The 19,499-nt window shown below is 54.7% G+C and overlaps 1 protein-coding gene across 1 annotated transcript in view; it reads right to left on the reverse strand.

Moving 5' to 3' along the window:
- The window catches only part of SZT2 (SZT2 subunit of KICSTOR complex), a 62,036-nt gene that overhangs the window by 4,873 nt on the left and 37,664 nt on the right, over nucleotides 1–19,499 (reverse strand). Inside the window, exons 47-70 of the mRNA XM_035893547.1 lie at nucleotides 19,248–19,366; nucleotides 18,677–18,841; nucleotides 17,998–18,082; nucleotides 14,425–14,613; nucleotides 14,106–14,303; nucleotides 13,571–13,740; nucleotides 13,220–13,386; nucleotides 12,301–12,398; nucleotides 11,346–11,478; nucleotides 11,104–11,231; nucleotides 10,682–10,812; nucleotides 10,018–10,200; nucleotides 9,296–9,566; nucleotides 8,988–9,067; nucleotides 8,522–8,647; nucleotides 6,590–6,795; nucleotides 6,377–6,470; nucleotides 4,474–4,554; nucleotides 3,999–4,073; nucleotides 2,835–2,900; nucleotides 1,363–1,576; nucleotides 889–1,072; nucleotides 454–576; nucleotides 1–183 (exon numbers count right to left, since the gene is read on the reverse strand). Coding sequence (XP_035749440.1) covers nucleotides 1–183; nucleotides 454–576; nucleotides 889–1,072; nucleotides 1,363–1,576; nucleotides 2,835–2,900; nucleotides 3,999–4,073; nucleotides 4,474–4,554; nucleotides 6,377–6,470; nucleotides 6,590–6,795; nucleotides 8,522–8,647; nucleotides 8,988–9,067; nucleotides 9,296–9,566; nucleotides 10,018–10,200; nucleotides 10,682–10,812; nucleotides 11,104–11,231; nucleotides 11,346–11,478; nucleotides 12,301–12,398; nucleotides 13,220–13,386; nucleotides 13,571–13,740; nucleotides 14,106–14,303; nucleotides 14,425–14,613; nucleotides 17,998–18,082; nucleotides 18,677–18,841; nucleotides 19,248–19,366 — 3,469 coding nt within the window. The remainder of the gene's footprint in view (nucleotides 184–453; nucleotides 577–888; nucleotides 1,073–1,362; nucleotides 1,577–2,834; nucleotides 2,901–3,998; nucleotides 4,074–4,473; nucleotides 4,555–6,376; nucleotides 6,471–6,589; nucleotides 6,796–8,521; nucleotides 8,648–8,987; nucleotides 9,068–9,295; nucleotides 9,567–10,017; nucleotides 10,201–10,681; nucleotides 10,813–11,103; nucleotides 11,232–11,345; nucleotides 11,479–12,300; nucleotides 12,399–13,219; nucleotides 13,387–13,570; nucleotides 13,741–14,105; nucleotides 14,304–14,424; nucleotides 14,614–17,997; nucleotides 18,083–18,676; nucleotides 18,842–19,247; nucleotides 19,367–19,499) is intronic.

Raw genomic sequence — 19,499 nt, forward strand, 5'->3', positions numbered from 1 at the left:
CGCTCTGCTGGCTGCTGCCGCTCCAGACTCGTCTCCGGTTCCGCTGCCTCCCAAGCCGCCCGGCCCACCACAGGCTCCAGCACTTCTCGCTGCAAGCGTGGCAGCTTCTTGAAGCGTCGCATATCAGCCGTGAGCCGGGGAAAGAGCTCCCGCTGGCTAGTCATGATGACGTAGAAACGCAAGCTGAGAGCAAGGAGACACTTGTGACCTGGGGAAGGGCTGCTGCCCTCTCAGCTGGTCTGCAAATGAATCATGGGTCTCTCTGTCCCTTCCAGTAAGGGTACTTCTCTGCCCAGACAAGGACAGACACGACACTGCCCAGTTCCCTGCAAGGATCCTCCCCATACAGCACCAAATCTGCCTGTGATGTCCCAGACAGAGCCAGTCCCTCCCAGAGCCCTCCTCCCCAGCCAGGAAGCTTTGGTGTCATGTCTCTGGGCCCCCAGTGCTCACCGAAGCATGCGTCTCTCTGCCTCACTTTGCTCCTCAAACGGGGCTGCACTGTGACACACCAGGAGGGACACATCGAAGTCATCATGATGACGTAGACCTTCAGAGTCCTTGTAGGAGCCCGAGCTGGGAGCAAAGAACATCAGTATGAAGGGGACCTCACTTTGTTCCCCCAGAGCTCTTGGTCACAACAGAACTATGGGCCATGGGGAATTTGACACAGCAGAACTCCTCAGAAGCGCTACAGGAAATGTCAAATGCATGTGCTCAGATGCATGGCACACCCTTGTTGGCCACCTCAGAAAAGCTGGGCAGAACTGCTGCCTGGAACCATGTGGAACAGTCCACTTTGCTGGCACCTTGTGGCAGTGTCCCCAAGGACTGGGGGGTGCCCACCAAACTCTGGCAACTCCAGGAACTTGCAGCAGATACACTCACCTGTTCCAAATAGAGACCAGTGCATATTCGTTCTGCTCTGTGCCTGGTGTCCCCTTCTTGTTGTCACTGCCCGTGGCTGGCCGGGCCATGCGTAGGGGTTTCATGTGGTAGGTGTTGGCGTGGTCAGCAATGTAGTTGTACAGCTGGTGTGCAGTGATCATGTTGGTGGGCAGGGCCAGCATGCCTAGTGGAAGAGGACACGTTGCTTGTCACAGGAGACGCTCAGTGCCTCTTTTCTAGGCTGAGCAGTGTCCTACAAACTACTCTGGGAGACAGAGCTCTAGAGCAACCCACCTCCTCTCCACAACAGAGCAGCAAGAACTTCTCCTAGAGCTGGGCCCCTCATGTCACCCTCTCCCCATCATTTAGCTGGATACTCCAGAGATCAGGTTTATTTGTACAGCACTTGGAAACCTTTTGCCAAGTTTCGGGCCGGAGACCAACCCCAGACTGATCACATGTTGAGCTACACACCTTGGAAAACGTGGTTGCGGCCAAATTTGGGGATGTCGGTGTGGTGGGCAATGAAATCCTCCAGGAAGCTGGTGAGATGGTAGCCCTGGCGGAGAGTCATGTGGGAACCCAGCAGATACTGGTGGACTATACGCAAGTGGAAGTCGTAGCTGAATGAATGCACGTGCATGAGGTCCCGCACCTTGTCACACTCCTCCGTGAAGAGCATAGAGAGCTGCAGAGGCACAGGGAGTCAAGGCAAGAATGTTACCAGGTACCTCACACCCTCCTGCAAAAGCCCTGCTGGCAACAAGGCATGGCAGAGCCAGTACAGCCACCCCTGCCATGACACCAGAGCAGAAGGCAGCTGAGAAGCTGTGTGCACATTGCAAATAGCAGACCTAGCCCCAAGGGATCCAGCTTGGTGGCTCCTTCCACACTTGACCCCACTCCTGGTCTCCAGTAGCAGCACAGACTGCTCGGCACTGCCTCCCTTTTGGCATGAGGTTCATCTTCCCCTTGAGCTGAATGCCATGTGGCTGTGAAGGAGGACACAGCCTCCTTCAGATGAGTGCTGCTCTGCACTGCCTAGTCCCTGAGCAGGTACAGGACATGCCAGGGCTGGGGCCCCAGCAAATTCTGGACCTACAGGCAAAGACTGACTCTCTAAATGTCCCCTGAGAGCAGGGGGCAGCACAGGGGCCTGTGGGGAGTAGTTGGACCCAGAGATGGGCAACAGCAGAGCTGCTAATGCCCTGTGCTCAGCAACTAACAGGGACCCACACTGGCCACTGGGAAGCCAGATCCAGCAGTGGCTGGTGTGTCACAGCTGTGCCCAAAGGGAGGGCCCCTTCGGCACACAGCCACCACCTCTGCCCAGCGTGCCAGTCCTGCACTGGGGCAGCAGCAGCCTTCACACGCACCCCTTCCTCCCCCCCTGCCCCCCCACGGTGCCAGGGAACAGCGTTGGTGAAGGCCTCAGCCTTGACCTCATGCCAGGAGCCCACAGTTTTTTAATGTCTTTTGGCTCTCTGACACCTTTGGGCAGTTGACCCACACCATAATCCCTTGGTTTAAGAAGGGGCAAGCAGGGAAAACCACCAGGCAGGAGGTATTGGCATGAGAACAGGCTGCCCTCGCTCTGCACCACCCGCGTTGCTGCTGCCGTGAGCCAGAGGGCAACCCGCACAGCCAGGAGGAGCCCAGAGAGGAGCCTACAGCTCTGACCCAGGAAAAGCAGGGCGAAGAGCAAGAAACACAAGGCGCTGCCCCCATGCCAGCACCTGAAGCCCACCCCATCCTCCTGCCAAGCTGTGCTGCCCACTCTGGTATGTGCTGCTACAGAAGGCACTGGCACAGGAGGCAAGAGGCAGCTCCCGCAGCTGGGCACTGGGGCAGAAGGGTGGAAGAAGGAAGCACAGACAGTGGGAGGTTCAGCCCTGCACTGGCAGGTCCTGCCGTGCCCAGCAGGGCAGCGGGAGGAGAGGACATACCGCAGACTCAGAGACGGAGCTGGGTCCCATGCAGCTCTTGCTGCGAGCTCTGGCTGTAAGAGTGCCCTGATGGAGAGAGATGCACAGCCAGTGGGAAGAGGGACAAGCACTGCCCAGCCCTGTTCCTGCATCCAGCCTGTCCTGCAGAGGCCCAGGGTGGGTCAAGGGGAGAGAAGGGGCAGAGGAACCCAGCTGTCCCATCTGGGGGAATTCTGGGCTAGTCCCAGCAAGTGGGAAGGTTGGCCAGGGCCCTGCAGCAAGCCCCACACCTCTTGCCTGCTGCTCCCAGGACCATCCTCTCCGACTGCAAAACCAGGCAAAGTCTTTTTTCAAGTCAGCCAGAGAAAGCCTGGATGTTCCCTGCAATGCCAGCTGCAGCCTGGTAACCCTGCCCTGTGCATGTGCAGGCTTCCCAGGAAAGGCCCAGCAAACCCTCAGGCGAGGCCCTGGCAGGCTCTAAGCTTGGAAGAGCTACTCTCAGCATATATAAGATGCAGCCTTGCTACAGAGCCACCTTGGAAAGGACAGTGTGGTCATGCATACCTCCTGCCTCAAAGTGGGCTGGGGCTGGGGTCAGCTGGGGCTGACCAGCCTCTAGACAGCCACCCCAGCACACTGGGGACAGGCAGGAGACACCCTGACACACCAAAAGAGAAGGGAGCAGGCAACCCCATGGTGCTGTAGAGCAAGGCACAGAGGTATCAAGAACCAGGGCTCATGGTGCAGAAAATTGTTTTCTCCATCAAAGGGCAGCCATCCATGTTCACAGAACCCTGTTCCCATTCTGCTTCCCTTTTGTTCCAAGGGAAGCAGAGTGCTTCTAGCTTCCCATGCACTGACCTTCCCTGAAGCAGTCATCTTTGCCAGAATTGCTCCTATTCCTTCCCAGCCTGCTCTGTCTTGCTCCCCAAACTAGGACAAGAGTCATCCTCTTGCCAAACCTCCCACCCTGTTTCACTGCACTCCCAAATCTGCTCAAGCAGCAGGATGTGGGGTGCAAGTGGCTGCAAAAGGCTCTGCACAGCTCTGCTTTTCCAGGAGGAGAGAGCAGAGCTCTTTAGAACTTGCTGCACCTGAAATGCCCACTCTGTCCCAGAGATCGCTGCCTCTCCCACAGCAGCCCCTGACCCTGAGGAACGCTGGCTGTGCCTGCAAAGGCATTACCTGGGAGTTCACAGACTGGCCCATGGGGATCCGTGAGCACTCCAGCGCGTACTGCTTCACACAGAAGTAATAGCCCTGGAGGAGAGAGCACACAAGCACAGCACAGGCCTTGAGCCTATCCAGGGAAGGAGAAGTGTCCCCATGCTTCACTGTCTGGGCTGGGTCCCAGAAACTCTAGCTCCTGTCTGACTCCTGTCTGAACCAAGCTGGTCCAGCCAACACATGGCTGAGCACAGAGCACCCTACCTGGTGCTGGGCACTTGCATCTTTTGTTAGTCCCCCCTCCAGGCAATTCTTACTGCTCTGAGCCCTGCAGAACCATCCCTAGATGATCCTGCAGGACCGTAGAAGAGGCAGGACAAGAAAGGAAGAATCACATGTCCCTGCTGCACTCCTCCTCATCGCTCACTCTGTCACCTCTGAAGACTGTCCCCGAACCCCTGGAGATCATACTTTATTTCTTGTTCTTTCTTACCTGGAAGGCCAACTCCATCAGCACAATCCCACCTGGAAGAGCTCTCTGTAGATGATAGGCAGCAACAGCAGGGTTTGTGCTCTGGGAAGAGAAGGACAAAGGTGGAGAGGCTGTCTGGCACAGGAGCGCAGCCCGCACACCAGAGTGTGAGGCCTCCACAAGGCTCTGTGGCAGAGGTGGAAATAGAGGAGCCTCATCAGCCTTGGTGACTTGGAGAACAGGTCCTGTGAGGAGCGGCTGAGGGAACTGGGGTTGTTTAGTCTGGAGAAGAGGAGGCCAAGGGGAGATGGCCTCACTCTCTACAACTACCTGAAAGGGGGTTGTAGCAAGGTGGGTGTCAGTCTCTTCTCCCAAGTAACAAGCAATAGGATGAGAGGGAATGGCCTCAAGTTGTGCCAGGGAGGTTTCGATTGGATATTAGGAAAAATTTCTTTACTGAAAGAGTGGTCAAACATTGGAACCAGAGAGGTGGTGAAGTCACCATCCCTGGAGGTGTTCAAAAAACGTGTAGACGTGGCACTATGGGACATGGTTTAGTAGGCATGGTGGTGTTGGGTTGACAGTTGGACTTGATGATCTTAGAGGTCTTTTCCAACCTTAATGTTTCTATGATTCTAACTGACCGCCTTCACTGGAGGGAGGAGAGCAGACATGCCAGAGCTGACTGCAAAAAAAAAAAAAATCCAACAAACCTCATAAACAGCCTTCAAGAGAGCACACCAAGCACACTGCTCCCTTTGCCTCCTGCTTACTCGGGACAGGGCGTCTCTAGAGTTTGAGGACACTGTGAGCTGAGGAGTGATGCTGCCCACAAAACCTTGTCCCACCTCTCCCTGCTGAGCACTCCCCAGACCATCACATCTGCTTGACACAGCAGCTATCAGAGGCACCCAGTCCAGACACAGAGCTTAGCTGCCAGCAAATTCACTTGCCCCCTGTTACATTGTTCCAGTGGCTTGCTCTCTTCTCATTTTAACTGCAAGGTGTTGTCTTGCCCACAATCTCGTACCAACATCAGCCAAAGTTAGGTGCCAGGCAAGTGTCAGAAAGGGGTGAGCAAATGCTCTGTGTTCCCATCATCCTTGGGTGATTTCATGAGCCACAGATTGTTTCTGCCTATCCAGTGATGCAGATGGAATCCTCTTCCAGGTACTTACCTATTAACTCTTGTAAGCTTGTATGTTCACAAAACTCATGTAAACTCTTAAGTGTTCACAAAACCTTTTGGTAAAGACCACTGTTACCTGCTGCACAAAGAAACACTCCCTTTTGCTTTGAAACTGGCTCCCAATACTTTCATTTGATGGTCTCTAGGTGTTGTATCAAGTAAGACAGCAAGGACTCAATCCCTTTCCAGGCTTGCTGTGATTTAGTAGAGCTCTGTCCTGTCCCTCCCTAGTTGCCACTTCTTTAGAAATTAACAGCCTCAGCCTGCTCTGTAGAGCCATTCTGTTTATCTTCTCTGATCCCTTCAACTTCATCATTCATCTCAACTTTTAACTAAAGATCCTTCTGCCCCAGAATTGCCCTTCACCACAGATGCTGAGGCTTCTCTGACAGGTAAACCTCCAGAACCACACTCAAAGGCAGCTGTCCTGGCCCCAGGCCACCCTGTTCTTCTGAGCCCCCTCCAAGCTGTTGCTGTCCTTTTGAAATTTTCCCTGCTTCCACCCAGTCCCAGGAAGGGGCTACAGGAAGACACGCAGGAGGGCAAGGAGGTCTTATCTGACCCAACATCCCAAAGATGGTGCTGGTCTAGACAGACTCTTTTTTGGGCTTCAGTGTTTCCTCTGCCCTCTCACATCCTTTCTGTCTGAAACCAATTCAAAAGCCAACCAGAACTGTTCCACTCCACAGCCTGACTTCCATCCCAGTTCCACATCTCTAATAGACATGCACTCACCTTTGGACTCCCCTCTGCTTTTGGCTTCGAGTAGGAAAAGGACCCTCTCCCCTCCACACCCATTGCTGCCAGAGCTCGGATCCGGCTTGTGCTACTAGAAATGACAACAGAGAGAGCCTTCAGCAGTGGAGCCAATGTCCCCTGTTGTGTCAAACCAGGGCACAGCTTAGTGTGTCAGCCCTTCAACAACAGGGTGCCCAGAACGTCACTGACCTGCGAGTGGTAGGCGAGGGTGGCCGAACCTGGACCAGAATGAAGCCCATGCTCTGCAGGTACTGGATGTATTGCTGCAAGAAGGCATTGCACATCTCCTGCAGCCAGGGCTCCTCCTTCACCTTGCAGGGCAGCGATTCCGCCGAGTCACAGCTGTGGCTGCGGTCCCTCCCTGAAGCTGTAGAGTCATTTGAGCGGTGGCGCTTCTGGAAGAGAAAAATAATTTCCTAAGGAGACCTGCTGCATCCGGCCCCAGCAGGTGACACCACCAGCTGCTCTGGTTGAGCAGAGGGCAGATCTCCCTCTGCCAGAGAGCCCCAACAGCTGTTTCCTCAAACCCTGTCCTAGTGCATGTGTCAAAACACAAGATCCAAATTTCACCCAGCCATGGATTGACCTAACAGCACTTCAACAGACTGCAGGAAAAGGTGCCTTGGCAGAAGGCGGTCATTCACATCTCCCCCAACAGAACAGCTTCCACAAAGTTTTAGTGGCTCACAACTGGTTCACACAACGCTCAGAGCTTCAGCTCCTACTGCCACAGTAAGAGCCCAGTCCCCTTATGAACCCTGCTGACTTCTCAGGATTTACTAGTAGGTGAGCAGCACTGTATAGGAACAGTTTTTCCTTTTGATCATTTTCAGTTCTCTTTTTGGTGTCTTGAAAACCCCTTGTCTTTGTGCCGTGAGAGACTGAGGTTTCTTTTCTTGATCTCTCTACTTCAAGCCTGTGGCTCTTTTACATATTTCTATCTGCCCTTTCATTCACCTACCCCAGGAGCAGTCTCTTTATCTGGGGTCTCTCTGACTACTCTCTGACCTTCTCCGAGTCTCTCTAGTTCAGTGCTTCTGCCACAAGATGCTTGGTCTCACGCTTGCTGTCCAGATGAAGACACGAATACATTAGTCTTCTAGAAACATATTGGAATATTACCCATAATACATAACACCCCTTTCTGATGTGCTCTAAACAGTTTGCCTTTTGCAAGCAACTGTTCACAAACTGAAGAAACTAACTGAGCTGTCTGCTCCGTGCAGGCTCTGCAGTTAGCGTACAATACAGGAGGAGTTCAAGTTTCTCTCCACATGGTGCTCTGTTTTACTGAGAACCAGGTCCCAGCTCCCACAATACCTCTCATTTCACAGGCTACTCAGGTCCCTCTTGAGTTCCTTGCAGCCTCTTTCTGTTCTCACCCATCTGAACAGCCACACAGCATTGCAAAGCTTGGCGCCTCATATGTACTGCAATAAATGATCTGGAGATGCAGAACCCAATACACAACCTTGAAAACCCTGCTGCCAGGCTCTTCAAATTGAATAACCAATTTTCGTTTTGCTCTGTTCCAAAAACAAAGTGAAGTTTTCATTCTGTGATGATACTTTTCCTTTCTCTTGTGAGTGCTCAATTTCTGTAGCAATCTCTGTTTAAAGACCCTGTCAGAATCCTTTTGACATTTAGATAAATTACAACAGCCTGTTCTTCCCTTCTGACACACATGCAGACCGTGAACAGCCGGTGCGGGATCTGCACCGGTTAGAGCCTGTCAGGTGGCAACCTGCTCAGGATTCAGCTGGTTTGCTTTCAATTGTTCTAGCTATTTGCTGGGTCCAGGCAAGGTTTACCAGGTCTGGCTGCTGAATGCATAAAGTGAAGTTTGCTTCCTCACTGATCAGTACCAGACAGCACTCTCTGATGGCTTTGCTAGAGTCAGTCCTGAATTCCCTGGGTAGAAAATGGAAGTCAGTCTTCCCCAGAGATGGTGTGGCTGCAGGAAAAAGGCTTCGAGGACTCAAGGATTTTCTCAGTCTCCATCTTACAGTGTGCAAATTTATCCTGTAATGCAGGGTTGAGCCTGTCTTGGGAAAAGATTGCAAAGCCATCCTTTGCCCCAGTGCACAAAGCCCAACCCCACTGGTGCTTGCTGACACTCACCTTTCCCTCTACCTTGCCCTGCTGGTCAGTCTGGATCTGCTGCCGGAAGGCTGGGTCAAACAGCAAGGGGGTAGCACAGTAGTGAACCAGGCGTGAGGACTGCTTCAGGGTCTCCAGGTCTGCCAGCTGCACAGCCCAAGAGGAACACAGTTAACAGCACACTTCCCTCATCAAGCCTGGGAACACAAGTCTGTAACACTGCGCTGCTGCTCAAACAGGGATCAAACTCTAGAGGGAACCCTCTGCTTTACAGCCTTCCCAGTGCTGGGCAGCGAGACCCCATTCCCAAGAGTCGCGCTAGAGCCCAGCAACCCCAGAAGTTCAAGTGGAGAGCACTGCTCCACTGCCAAACACCATCCCCAACACACATCCTGCTCTGAGCTCCAGTGCTCCCCTTTGCTATAGGCAAGCTGGTGCTTCCAGTGCACTGTAAGAAGGCCCAGCCTGCTGCCTGGGCTGCACTCACACTGATAGGCATGTTGGACTGTGCTGATCTCTGCTGCCAGGTAACAAAGAGATTCTCAATCTTCATCTGCTTCTCCAGTTCTGGAGGAAAGAGAGAAGCCACAAGAGTAACAAGCCACAGCCCCAAGTATTGCCACTCCCCTTCACTCCCACCCTACTCAGGCCGTAACCCATCCCCTCACAGCCCCCTGGCAGGAGCAGCTGAAAACTGTCCCCTCTGCCAGAACTCTTGTTTTGCTCTTTCTGAGCAGCTTTCCCAGGAGCGAGATGATAAGGCAGGCTCCTGTGATATCAAGCCCCTTGCTTTACCTTTCCTCTCCATGCTCTTGATTTCCAGGAACTGGGCCCCATGCCAAGACACAGGGTCAAAAGGTCCCAACTCAGGCCCGTGGGGTATGCGCTTGATGGTGGTAACATCCCGGAGAGCTTCATCAAAGGGGACCACATCGGGGTGGAAGTGCAGAGGCGGAAGGCTGCGGGCAGAGCTGCTCAGCCGGCCTTGCTCCTTGCTAGGTGGGGGGCTGGAGCTCCGGATCAGTGCATCCACCTCCAAAGTGGAGTTCAGGAAAGGATTTGGCTCCTAAGCAAGCAGACACAGCCATGAAAGCCTCCTTACTGCCAGCCTTGGAGAAAGAACCCACAAGAACAGAGTAAACCCATTTCTGGCCATCTGCAGACATATCTGTTGGCCTTCTCCATCACCAGTCCTGAGGAGAGCAGGTGTTGGCCCAGCATGGCCCTAATGTGCAACGGGAAGCCCATTCCCCAGCCTCCTCCACCCTAAATGATCTAGTTACAGATAAGTGCTGCCAACAGCAGAATCTGCTTCCCTTTCCACTTCTGGCTGTCTCCAAGAGTAGACAGCAACAGTCTGGCTGGACACAGCCACAGACAGACACATGAGCACCTCGGGATGCTTTGCCAACCAGCACACAAAACCACAGAAGTGTCTGCTACCTTTGTCAGAGCCTCAAGTTGGCAAGGTCCTTCCTGAAGAGGAAAGGACTACCCTGTCCTGCAGGGTTACTTACCTGCTTGCTGTCCTCATGCCATGGTGTGTCCATGAAGCAGTGGTGGTGGAAGAGTCCCAGCTTCTGGCTGAGCAGGCAGTGCACGATGTGGGACCGGGCATTCTGCCACTGCAGCAGGCGAGTAAGTGAGCAGTTCAGGTTGGTCCCCAGGTCTGGGGACCAGTTGTAGGTGTAGAGCGTCAGCTGGAGAAAGAGGAGGGGGAGGAAGGCTGAGAAACCTGCTCAGACACAGGCTGCTCTGGGTGGTACTTGCTGCAGCTCCAGCCAGTTTCAAACGGCAAGGCTGGGACAGGGAGAGTGGCAACAGCTCATTCACAGCCCCCCTGTTCCCAGCCACAGCAGCGGTGGAGGTGCTTGCACTGGCAGCACAAGTGCTCAGCCTGATGTGGACCTTGCTATGGGCAGGGAAAGGGCAATTATAGTCCACAGGGGGGCACCTGAAGTCAGAGGCAGTGAGGGCTAGCACTCCTCACAGTGCTGCAGGGAACCCCCAGCTCTATTTGCAGCATGAGCAGAGATGTCCTGCACTGCTGCTCTGGAGGGCTCCTGCCCAGGGAAGGTTGGTGGCCTGCAGAAGCACTCTTCCTCTCCTCTTTCTAGCCCTGGGCGAGTTGGGAACAGCTTGTCTTTCAGGGAGACAACATCACCCAGGCATCATTACTACCTTTTTGTCAATGATCTCCATGAAAAGGAACCTTTGCCGAGGTGCCAGGTCTCGTCCGACAAGGCTTGGGTCAGAGCCTCTCTCTGCCGAGCTGAATTCCATAGCCTCAAAGCGCTGGAGCCCTTTGTGAGCTGAAAGAAGACAGAGTTATGACCCTCAGACCAGTCCATCCCACTCTTACATTCCCCATGCCATTAACGTGGTATGACAGGATGCTGTGCCACAGTACTGCTCAACTCATATTGAAATAAGCAGTTATAAGCAAATTTGACAATAAGGTCTCAGGAGCCAAAAACAGACAACCCACTGCCCACCTCCAGACACAAGCAGTCTGTCCCAGCGAAGAGGGGAACCCTGCTCATGCATCTCCCACCCTAAGAGCCCCCAGCACACAGTCCTGTGGATCCTGGCTGAGCACTCACCCTGTTCTGTGCTGCAACGCCACTGCTGGAAGTTGCGTCCCAGCAGGATGAAGTGCCTGACGGCTGCAGGGCGAGGGCTGCTGCTCTGGCCAGGCTTATAGGGCAGGAAGGCAGTGCCCCGATGGTAGCTGCAGAGAAGAGCACCAGAGGTGGCTGACAAATAGAGCCATGGGAGCAGGGGCTGGCACAGCTGATCGGCATTTGCTGGTGCCAAGTAGATCCTTATGAACTGTGTAACTCACCAGATCTGCTCAAACACCTTGACAGTGGTGTCACTCGCTAGGGTAGTGACCAGGCTCACCACTTCCACCAGGATGGAGGACAGGAGGAAACGGGACACAATCTCCAATGAGCACTGCTGCACAGATGGGCACCCTGCATGGAAGAAGGCACTGTAGGACAAGGCACCAAGCTGCCCCAGAGCCAAGCCCTGCCTGCCTGGGCTGCAGGGAGGGCTAAGGGAGCCCAGAGCAGGCCAAGTCCTGCTGTTAAGGACTCAGGCAGGCAGAGCTGGAGAACAAGGACCTCATGTGGAGGAGGAGAAGACAAAAAGCTGAAATAACCCCTGGTTTCAGGCTCTGGCCCAAAGTGGGACCTGGACCAAACTCCCTGCAAGTCCTGAGCATGGCATTTTATTCCCCCACTTATTCCCTGTCCCCTGGCTGGAGGACAGCTCTACCTTGCCACCAGGAGGTGTGAGAGGATGCATAAACACTGAAGTGAGAGTTATCCAGAAAGCAGCAACAGGGCAGCCACAAAGGCCCAAATCCCACCATAAGAAGGGCATACCTCCTCTTCTCCCTCCTGCAAGACTGAGGGTCTCCCACACAGCTTCATAGCCCCAGAGCATGTTGCAGAAGCTCAGATCCTCCCTCCCTGCTACATCTGGGAGCTCCTTCACTACTGCAAGCCCTGGACTTGGAGCATCGCAGGCGCAACCACAGGCCTTAGTAGGTTTGTTCTGGTGCACAGAGATACATGCCCAGACTCCTGCCATAGCTTTGTAATGCTGATGCTGGCCCTGAGACCAATGGCACACCAGTGAGGTCTGGGAAGACATAGGGTGCATAACTAGGTAGAGATCAGCAAGGGATGAAGGCAGATGGCTTGGTGCCATATAAGGGATTGTCTTTGGAGGTCCGGGGAGAAAGGCCCATCCCCAGCCTATGTAGAGGAGCTGGGACCCAAGATACATACCCAGGTGGTTCATGAATGCCATCCACTGCTGGCAGGTTTGATTGAAGAGTGGGTGCATGGTACCTACATCCCCTTCTTCCAACTGGCAGGCTCGGCGCCTGGGAAGAGGAAAGGGAAGCACAGTTATACCAGATCAAAGTCAAGAGCAATGAAGGCACAAAGATGCAATGGTCTCTCCCCACCCAGCTTCAGAACAGAGCCCGGTGAGCCCCCTGGGTTGTTACAGCCCTTGAGCTTGGTCCCTTCTGCATCAGTAGCCATAGGGGTGTCAGGTGTTGCACAGGGCCCCACAACACAGGGAAGGGATCTCTGGCAGGGAGAACCAGCAGTGCTCCCAGCAGCACTTCAGCAATAAGGATTGAGGCTTTGTGTGTGGAAGGCAGCTCCCCTAACTGGCTGTGTAAGGGAGAAACCGCAAGGAAAGCGGTTGTGGTCCAGTGGGTTAAGATGCAGACAGAGCCAGCAGGATGACAGGCTGTGGAGTGCCGTACAGCAGACTGAGGGGAACAACACCCCGGCTGCTCAGCCTGCAGGCTGTGCTTGCCTCTGTGCCTGTTCTAGCTCAGCTGTGGCTGTGGCCCGATCCTGGGGGTTGTTACAGCCCTTGAGCTTGGTCCCTTCTGCATCAGTAGCCATAGGGGTGTCAGGTGTTGCACAGGGCCCCACAACACAGGGAAGGGATCTCTGGCAGGGAGAACCAGCAGTGCTCCCAGCAGCACTTCAGCAATAAGGATTGAGGCTTTGTGTGTGGAAGGCAGCTCCCCTAACTGGCTGTGTAAGGGAGAAACCGCAAGGAAAGCGGTTGTGGTCCAGTGGGTTAAGATGCAGACAGAGCCAGCAGGATGACAGGCTGTGGAGTGCCGTACAGCAGACTGAGGGGAACAACACCCCGGCTGCTCAGCCTGCAGGCTGTGCTTGCCTCTGTGCCTGTTCTAGCTCAGCTGTGGCTGTGGCCCGATCCTGGCTCAGATGCTGCTTGACGCTCTCAGTCTTGTGCCGCCGCCTGGTGCGAGCCTCTTCTGGTCTCTCCAGCACAATGTCGTCAGTAGTCTTGGGGCTGCCCAGCTCCGAGGACTCTGCCTTGCTCTAGGGAGAAGGGGGTGAGTTAAGGCTGTCCACACGCACAGCCCAGCTAGCACCCTGATCTCAAAGTCCTGCTACCGGCCCAGCCTCCAGACTCCAGCCAGATCCCTCCTCTCCTTTCTTCCTGGCCTGACACACCATGAGGACTTACAGGCCCTGCTCCCCACTGGTCCCTCAACAACATTACCAGCATGTCCCAGAAGCTGCGGCGTCCCAGCTTGCTTGTGGGTGTCACTGGCTCCCCAGAGCTGGACGAAGGGGCAGACGTGAAGTGCAAGGGTGGAGGACAGCTCCTGCCAGCCCCACCAGTGGCCAGGGCCAAGCCCTTGGTCTCTGACATGGTCCTCCTTAGGCCTCCTGTGGAAACAGAGCAAATCAGGTTCTCCAGAGCCTCCTGCTGCAACACTGCTGGTTGTCCCCATACACTCCACTGGGGCTGGCTAGAGCGGGGCTGGAAAAAAGGGAGAGAGCCCTCAGCAACACCCAGCAAAGTAGACAGCCTTGGGGAGCAGACAAACCTTTAAATATATCTTCCAACCCTAACTTCTACAATGCTTCTTCCCCAAGACATCACACAGCACAGCTTGCAGAGGGGAGAGCAGCTTCCTCTCTCCCAGTCCCTTCAGCCCCAGTTCCCCCAGCACAGCGAAGCTCCCGCAGGCCAGGCAGGAGGAGCGAGGCTGTCTGGGGGCTCGGGGTGGCCGTCCCAGCCGGGCTCTCACCCGCAGAGCTCAGCTCCTCCAGGTCTGCAGCACCCAGGGGGCAGGTGGCTTCCACGCAGAGTGGGGCTGGCAGCACGAGGAACTCCATGACGGCATCGCAGAGAGCGTGGCGCAGGGCCCCACGCAGCTTCTCCGACAGCTGCAGCAGGCTGATGTTGCCCTTCTCCCAGATATCCAGCCGCACCAGCACACGGGGCTCTGTGGAGAAAGGGCAGTCCTGCATGGCTCTGCACCCCCACGTTCGCCAGCCCTCCTAGGTGACCCAGAGGACGCGGAGGCAGCAGGGAATTGGCATTTTGTGGCCTGTTTTACTCCCTACCTGAATGCAGGATGCCAGCTTCTGGCTGGTGCCTGCTGACTGCGGTGAGGCTTTCGAAGTCGGCATCCTGCAGCAGGCCCGTGATGGGCGAGGAGGAAGGCAGCTTCGTTGGGTCGGGCCTCTCCCCATGGGGTAGCGAGGTGGGGTTGCCGTGCTCATCCACAAACGTCAGTGCAATGCATGCAATTCCTGTAGGGAAGACCCCGAGACAGCCTCCGTCAGCCCAGCACTGGGTGCACCCCTGCACTGCCTACAGCTTGCCACCCCACACCTGGGACCATCGTGTCACCACTTGGGTTGCACAGTGCCACGTGGCAGGCAGGGCCCACAGGCGGGGGGGCAGCCAGGGGAGCAGAGGCTAGCTGTGCCCATGGGGAGGCAGGGTAAGAAGCATGGTGTTTGGCACAAGGTATCCCCATTATCCCAAGAATCTCTCTCCTGCAGCATCACAGCAGCTTTTTTCTTGTCCTGCAGGAGCTTCCTGGGTTGTCCAGCCCCATATGCAAGAGGAAAGTATCTCCATTTGCCCCAGAAGGTCCTTTACGCAGAGAAATCCAGGATGGGGCTCACCATCCCTATCCTCTTAAGGGACAGAGTACAGAGCCCAGATACTCTCCAGCAGCCCTCTCCAGGCTATGAAGGACCTCGAGTCCCTGCAGAGAAAGGCTGTATACATGACACCTTGTTGTAGATTACACTCATGGCCCCTTCCCCACTGTGCAAGATCTGATTTCAAGGCCTTCTCCACACACTCCTATCACCAAGGCTGGGGACAAAGCAGGTTGACATGTAGTATTAGCCTGGAGTTGCTGCAGAGTAAAATTTAGGCCCTGCCTGTAGCCTCCCTACGCACACAGAACAGGACAGTTCAGAGATGCAGAGCAGCTGTGTGGTGCTTGCTCTGCAGCCCATGGGCCACACAGAAGGAGAAGCCCTGCTACAGACCAGAGTGGAAACAGGAGCTCCCTCCCTGTGGTCCAGCTCACTGGCCAGGGCACCAGGGGAGCAGCAACAGGGATGCAGTTATGAGGTCCAAGCCCCATGCTGTAACCCTAGTTGCTCCCACATCCTTTCAAAGCCCTGTGACTAAGCCAGCACTTGGGTGACTGCATGGCAAAGCTGCCCCAATGCTGCCAAAGGGTGATGTGTCCAGATCCAAACCACCTCAGCCTCAGAGCATTACTGAGCCCATGCTCTGTCCCTTTCCATCCCAGCAAGGGACAGGAGTGACACCAGACTCTGCTGCCACAGAGCAACCAAACTGCACCTAGCTGGATCCACAGCACCGTGTAGAGAATGGGTGCCCTCCTGTGCTGAGACAAATCCAGCCCCAGCAGACTGTGCCCAGGCCTAATTAGCAGCACAACCACCTGGTCTCCATCATTCCTAATGAAGCATAAGCTCTGCAGCAACCTTTCCTCCAAGACATGCCAGATGCAAAGGAGAGGGCATTGGGATGGAGAGAAGTGCTCCCAAAGGAGAGAGGTGGGCATTCAAGTCAGAGGGCAGCTCACTTGCACTCAGACTGAGGAAAGGGAACTCCACACCTATGAGCACCCCTCCACTTGAGAAAAAGTACAGGAGCTGCCTTATCTCCGATGTGCTGTGCAGCGAGCTCTGACATACCTCTTCCCCAGACAGGCACAGGAACAACCCTTTATCCAGCAAACAATGGAGAATTTTGTAATCTCCTAAGTATCAAAGGTAGAGGGGACCAGGACTTTACCCAGAACAGCAAATCTGCCCCACATAACAGTGAGTACGAGCTGTCCCAAGCAGACTTTCTCTCTTTAAACAGTAAAGGGCACAAACTCCTCATCTATCTGTCTTGACAGTCAGCCCTGGGCCCACCAGAATGACAGTGGATGTTCATGCAGGTCACTGCAGACTAAGATGTAGCAATTCTTCTCTTTTGCTCCTGGATAAACTCCCAGACTGAGACCCTTCAGCCTCCTTCTCTCTGGCAAATTTTCCTATTATATCCATTCCTGTAGCTCCGCTCTGCTTCAGTCCGTCTCAGGTGAGGACATGAGAACAACCAAGCACAATGTCCCATGTCCTCCTTGTGCTGAGACACGTGCTCTGGAGAGGGAACACCCATGACTGTGCTTTCAAGCAGGCCAGGTCAGCAGCTGCAGGAGCAGACTCCTCGTTTGCATGTGCTTCCTGAGACAGGGCTGGTTTGCCAAGCAAGCGCCAAGTACTCAACACCCTGCAGCTAGCTCAGTCCCTTGGGGCAGAAATGATGGCTGCCCCTGCCCCACCAGCAGAAAAACTAGCCTCCCCACCGCAGGGAACAAGGCTTCCAGTTTTGTTACAGGAGCAAAGAGAAGCTGAAATGCAACCACTAAATCACAGGTAAGAAACTCAAGACCTGATTTCTGGGGCTATGGGAAGAGGTAAGTTAGCAAGAGCTGCCAAGGATCTTACTGCCCGGTGCACTGTTTTGGCTACGTACTCATCCATCCCATCCCACGGAGAGGTGGGGTGCTAGGGAGTTGTTACCTCCCATCTGTGAGGGACTCTGAGCCCCCTCTGGCTCAGGCTCCATGAAATATAAAGTACACGTCTAGTGGTGCCCAGCCACTCTAGCCCCTTGGCATGCAAGGGAACCCCCACACCAGGACACAGTCACTAGGAGAGTCATGGTGCTACACCCTGGAGCATGAAACCACAGCTGAAACATCATGACCTGTCTTCCTCAGGGAGGAGATGCCTGCTTGGACCTGTGGAGAAAAATGTGTGAAGGACTTTTGGAGTTCACTGCTTGCAAGCTAACAGGGCAGCACACGGACCTCAACAGCCAGGGACTGCAGAGCTGCCATCTCAGGGCAGCAGGCTCAGCTAAATGGACACACATACACAAACACATAGAGGAGTCGGAGCTGAAGCCACAACACGAGGAAAACAAGAACAGCAGGGACCAGAGGGGCCAGGGAGCTGCATGGGAAAGGGAACCGGAGTAATACTTGGAGCCACAGGTGCTACCTTGGAAGTGGGAGAGTGGAAAGAGGTGCTGCACAAGGTCCGACATGGTACCTACATAACAGAAGAACATTCAGAGGGTGCACTAGGGACACGAGACACGTGACGGCCAGGTGACACCACATGGCCTGGAGAAAACATGACATGACAGCCTGCTGTAGAATGGGCCCTATCCAATCCCTCCTCCAGCAGTCCAGAGAAAAGAGCAAGGATACTGCCCCCACAGCCCATGCTCAGTTACACGCAGCATTCAGCTACCCCTTGACGGCAAGGCTCCAGCCTCACTGAGCCCCACACTTACTGAGGTCTCACTGCGTCATGCCCCCACCGTTACTGCAACCTAGAGCTGCTTCCTACAGCAACAGGCCAAGCTTAGCAAGTTGCTCTGTGGGAGGCCTTGGCTTGCTCGACCACACACGCAAGGGCATGCAGTCCCCCAAGCACACACCCTTCCCACCTCCCAGCCATCAGAGGAACACGCTGCCCTGACCCTGGCTGCCCTCAGTCACCCAGAGCTCTCCAGCACGGGAAACAGCTCTCCAACACACAGCCCCATACCCTGTTTCAGAAGTGAGTTGAGCACAGTACCTTTGCCACCAGTGCCTTGGCCACCTGGCTTGTTGTACAGATAGAGATCCTGGTCAGGGATGCTCCCACTGTGGTTGAAGTAGTGCTAAAGAGAGCAAAGAAGAATGGTGAGCGAGACTAGAGAACTTGCCTTAACTGGAAGCAGAGGCCCATGTGTGTGCAGAGCTCATCCCCAGACCTGTTGCAAGCAATCCAGACACAGCCAGTACAGCCTTGGGTAGAAGGACCTTCCTACAGCTCCGTGCAGGGTTGTATGGCCTCACCTATCCTTGCTATGGCCATGCTGAGGGTGTGGGTAGCTGCTCCCAAACTTTTATTAACCCTGATGTTTCAGTCCTTACATCTGAGAGAGCCATGCAGGGAGCCAAGCTCAGCTTTGCAAGGAGGTCTTCTCCCATACTCCTGGGAGAAGGCTGTAGGCATGAGGTTTGTACCTGCTGCTTTTTGCACAGCAAGTGACCACTTGTATCAAAGCAAGGCCTGTCCAAGTTTATACCAGGCCAAAAAGGATCTACTCATAGTCCTGTAAAACTCCTCCAGGCTTCAGTATTCAGTGTCGGTTCCTCTCTGACCCTACATGGCAGAGCTGGGAACATAATGACTGAGCTGCCCCAACCAGTGCCCCCATTAGTAGGTAGAAGGTGAGCAGACTGCTGTCCCAGCTCACAGCCCTCCTCACCTTGAAGTGGTGCTCCACATTGCTGTCCGTGTACTTTGGGGTGTGCAGGAAGATGAGCAGGTTCTGGCGCAGGTAGTAGGCCACCGCATGCAGCCAAGGCAGGGCAGAGGGTGGCAGTGCAAACTGCAGTACCTCTGTGGGTGGCGTCCCAGGGGGCTGGATAAACTGCAAAGAGAAGGCTTTAAAACTCAGCTGAGACTAGCAGGATGCCCTGGGGCTCTGATACTGATCCAAATTATGCCAGATGGCTATACAAAGGGAGAGTGTGGTGGGCAGAACCCAGGTCCATAGACAGCACCCTGAGACAGATGTGGGCAGATGTGCCAGGGATATTCACAGGGAGGCCCTGCCATACTGCAAACCCCTGGAAAGGGGATATCCCACCCACCCTGACACCCATACAGCATATATCTTGGTGAAAACTAGCCTGAGCAAGCACTGGAGCAGGGAATGGGGTGTAGCAAACTGCCCTGGTCTTCCCTGCCCTGGGGCAGGAAAGGCTGAGAGAGGTCAAAAACCAGGAAAGTGTTATGGGCTCTGGGATGAGCAGAGCAGACACCCAGTGAGGTACCTCCACATCTGCTGGGGTCAGCTTGCAGTTCCGCACCAGCATCACAGTGATGATATCCAGGGTGGCCTCATCCAGGCGTCTGCGCAGCACTTTCACCAGCTCATCTGTGATCTCAGGCCCTGACAAGTAAGCAGAGGCACAAGCAGCTTTTTCACCCCATTCAGTAAGAATGGCCACAACCACCCCTCCCTGACTGTTCAGGATGTACCACCCTCACCCCCACAGTCACTTCCCACAGGGAACATGTCTTTC

Source organism: Egretta garzetta, unplaced genomic scaffold, assembly GCF_000687185.1.
Source record: "Egretta garzetta isolate BGI_Z169 unplaced genomic scaffold, ASM68718v1 scaffold75, whole genome shotgun sequence".
Taxonomy (NCBI): domain Eukaryota; kingdom Metazoa; phylum Chordata; class Aves; order Pelecaniformes; family Ardeidae; genus Egretta; species Egretta garzetta.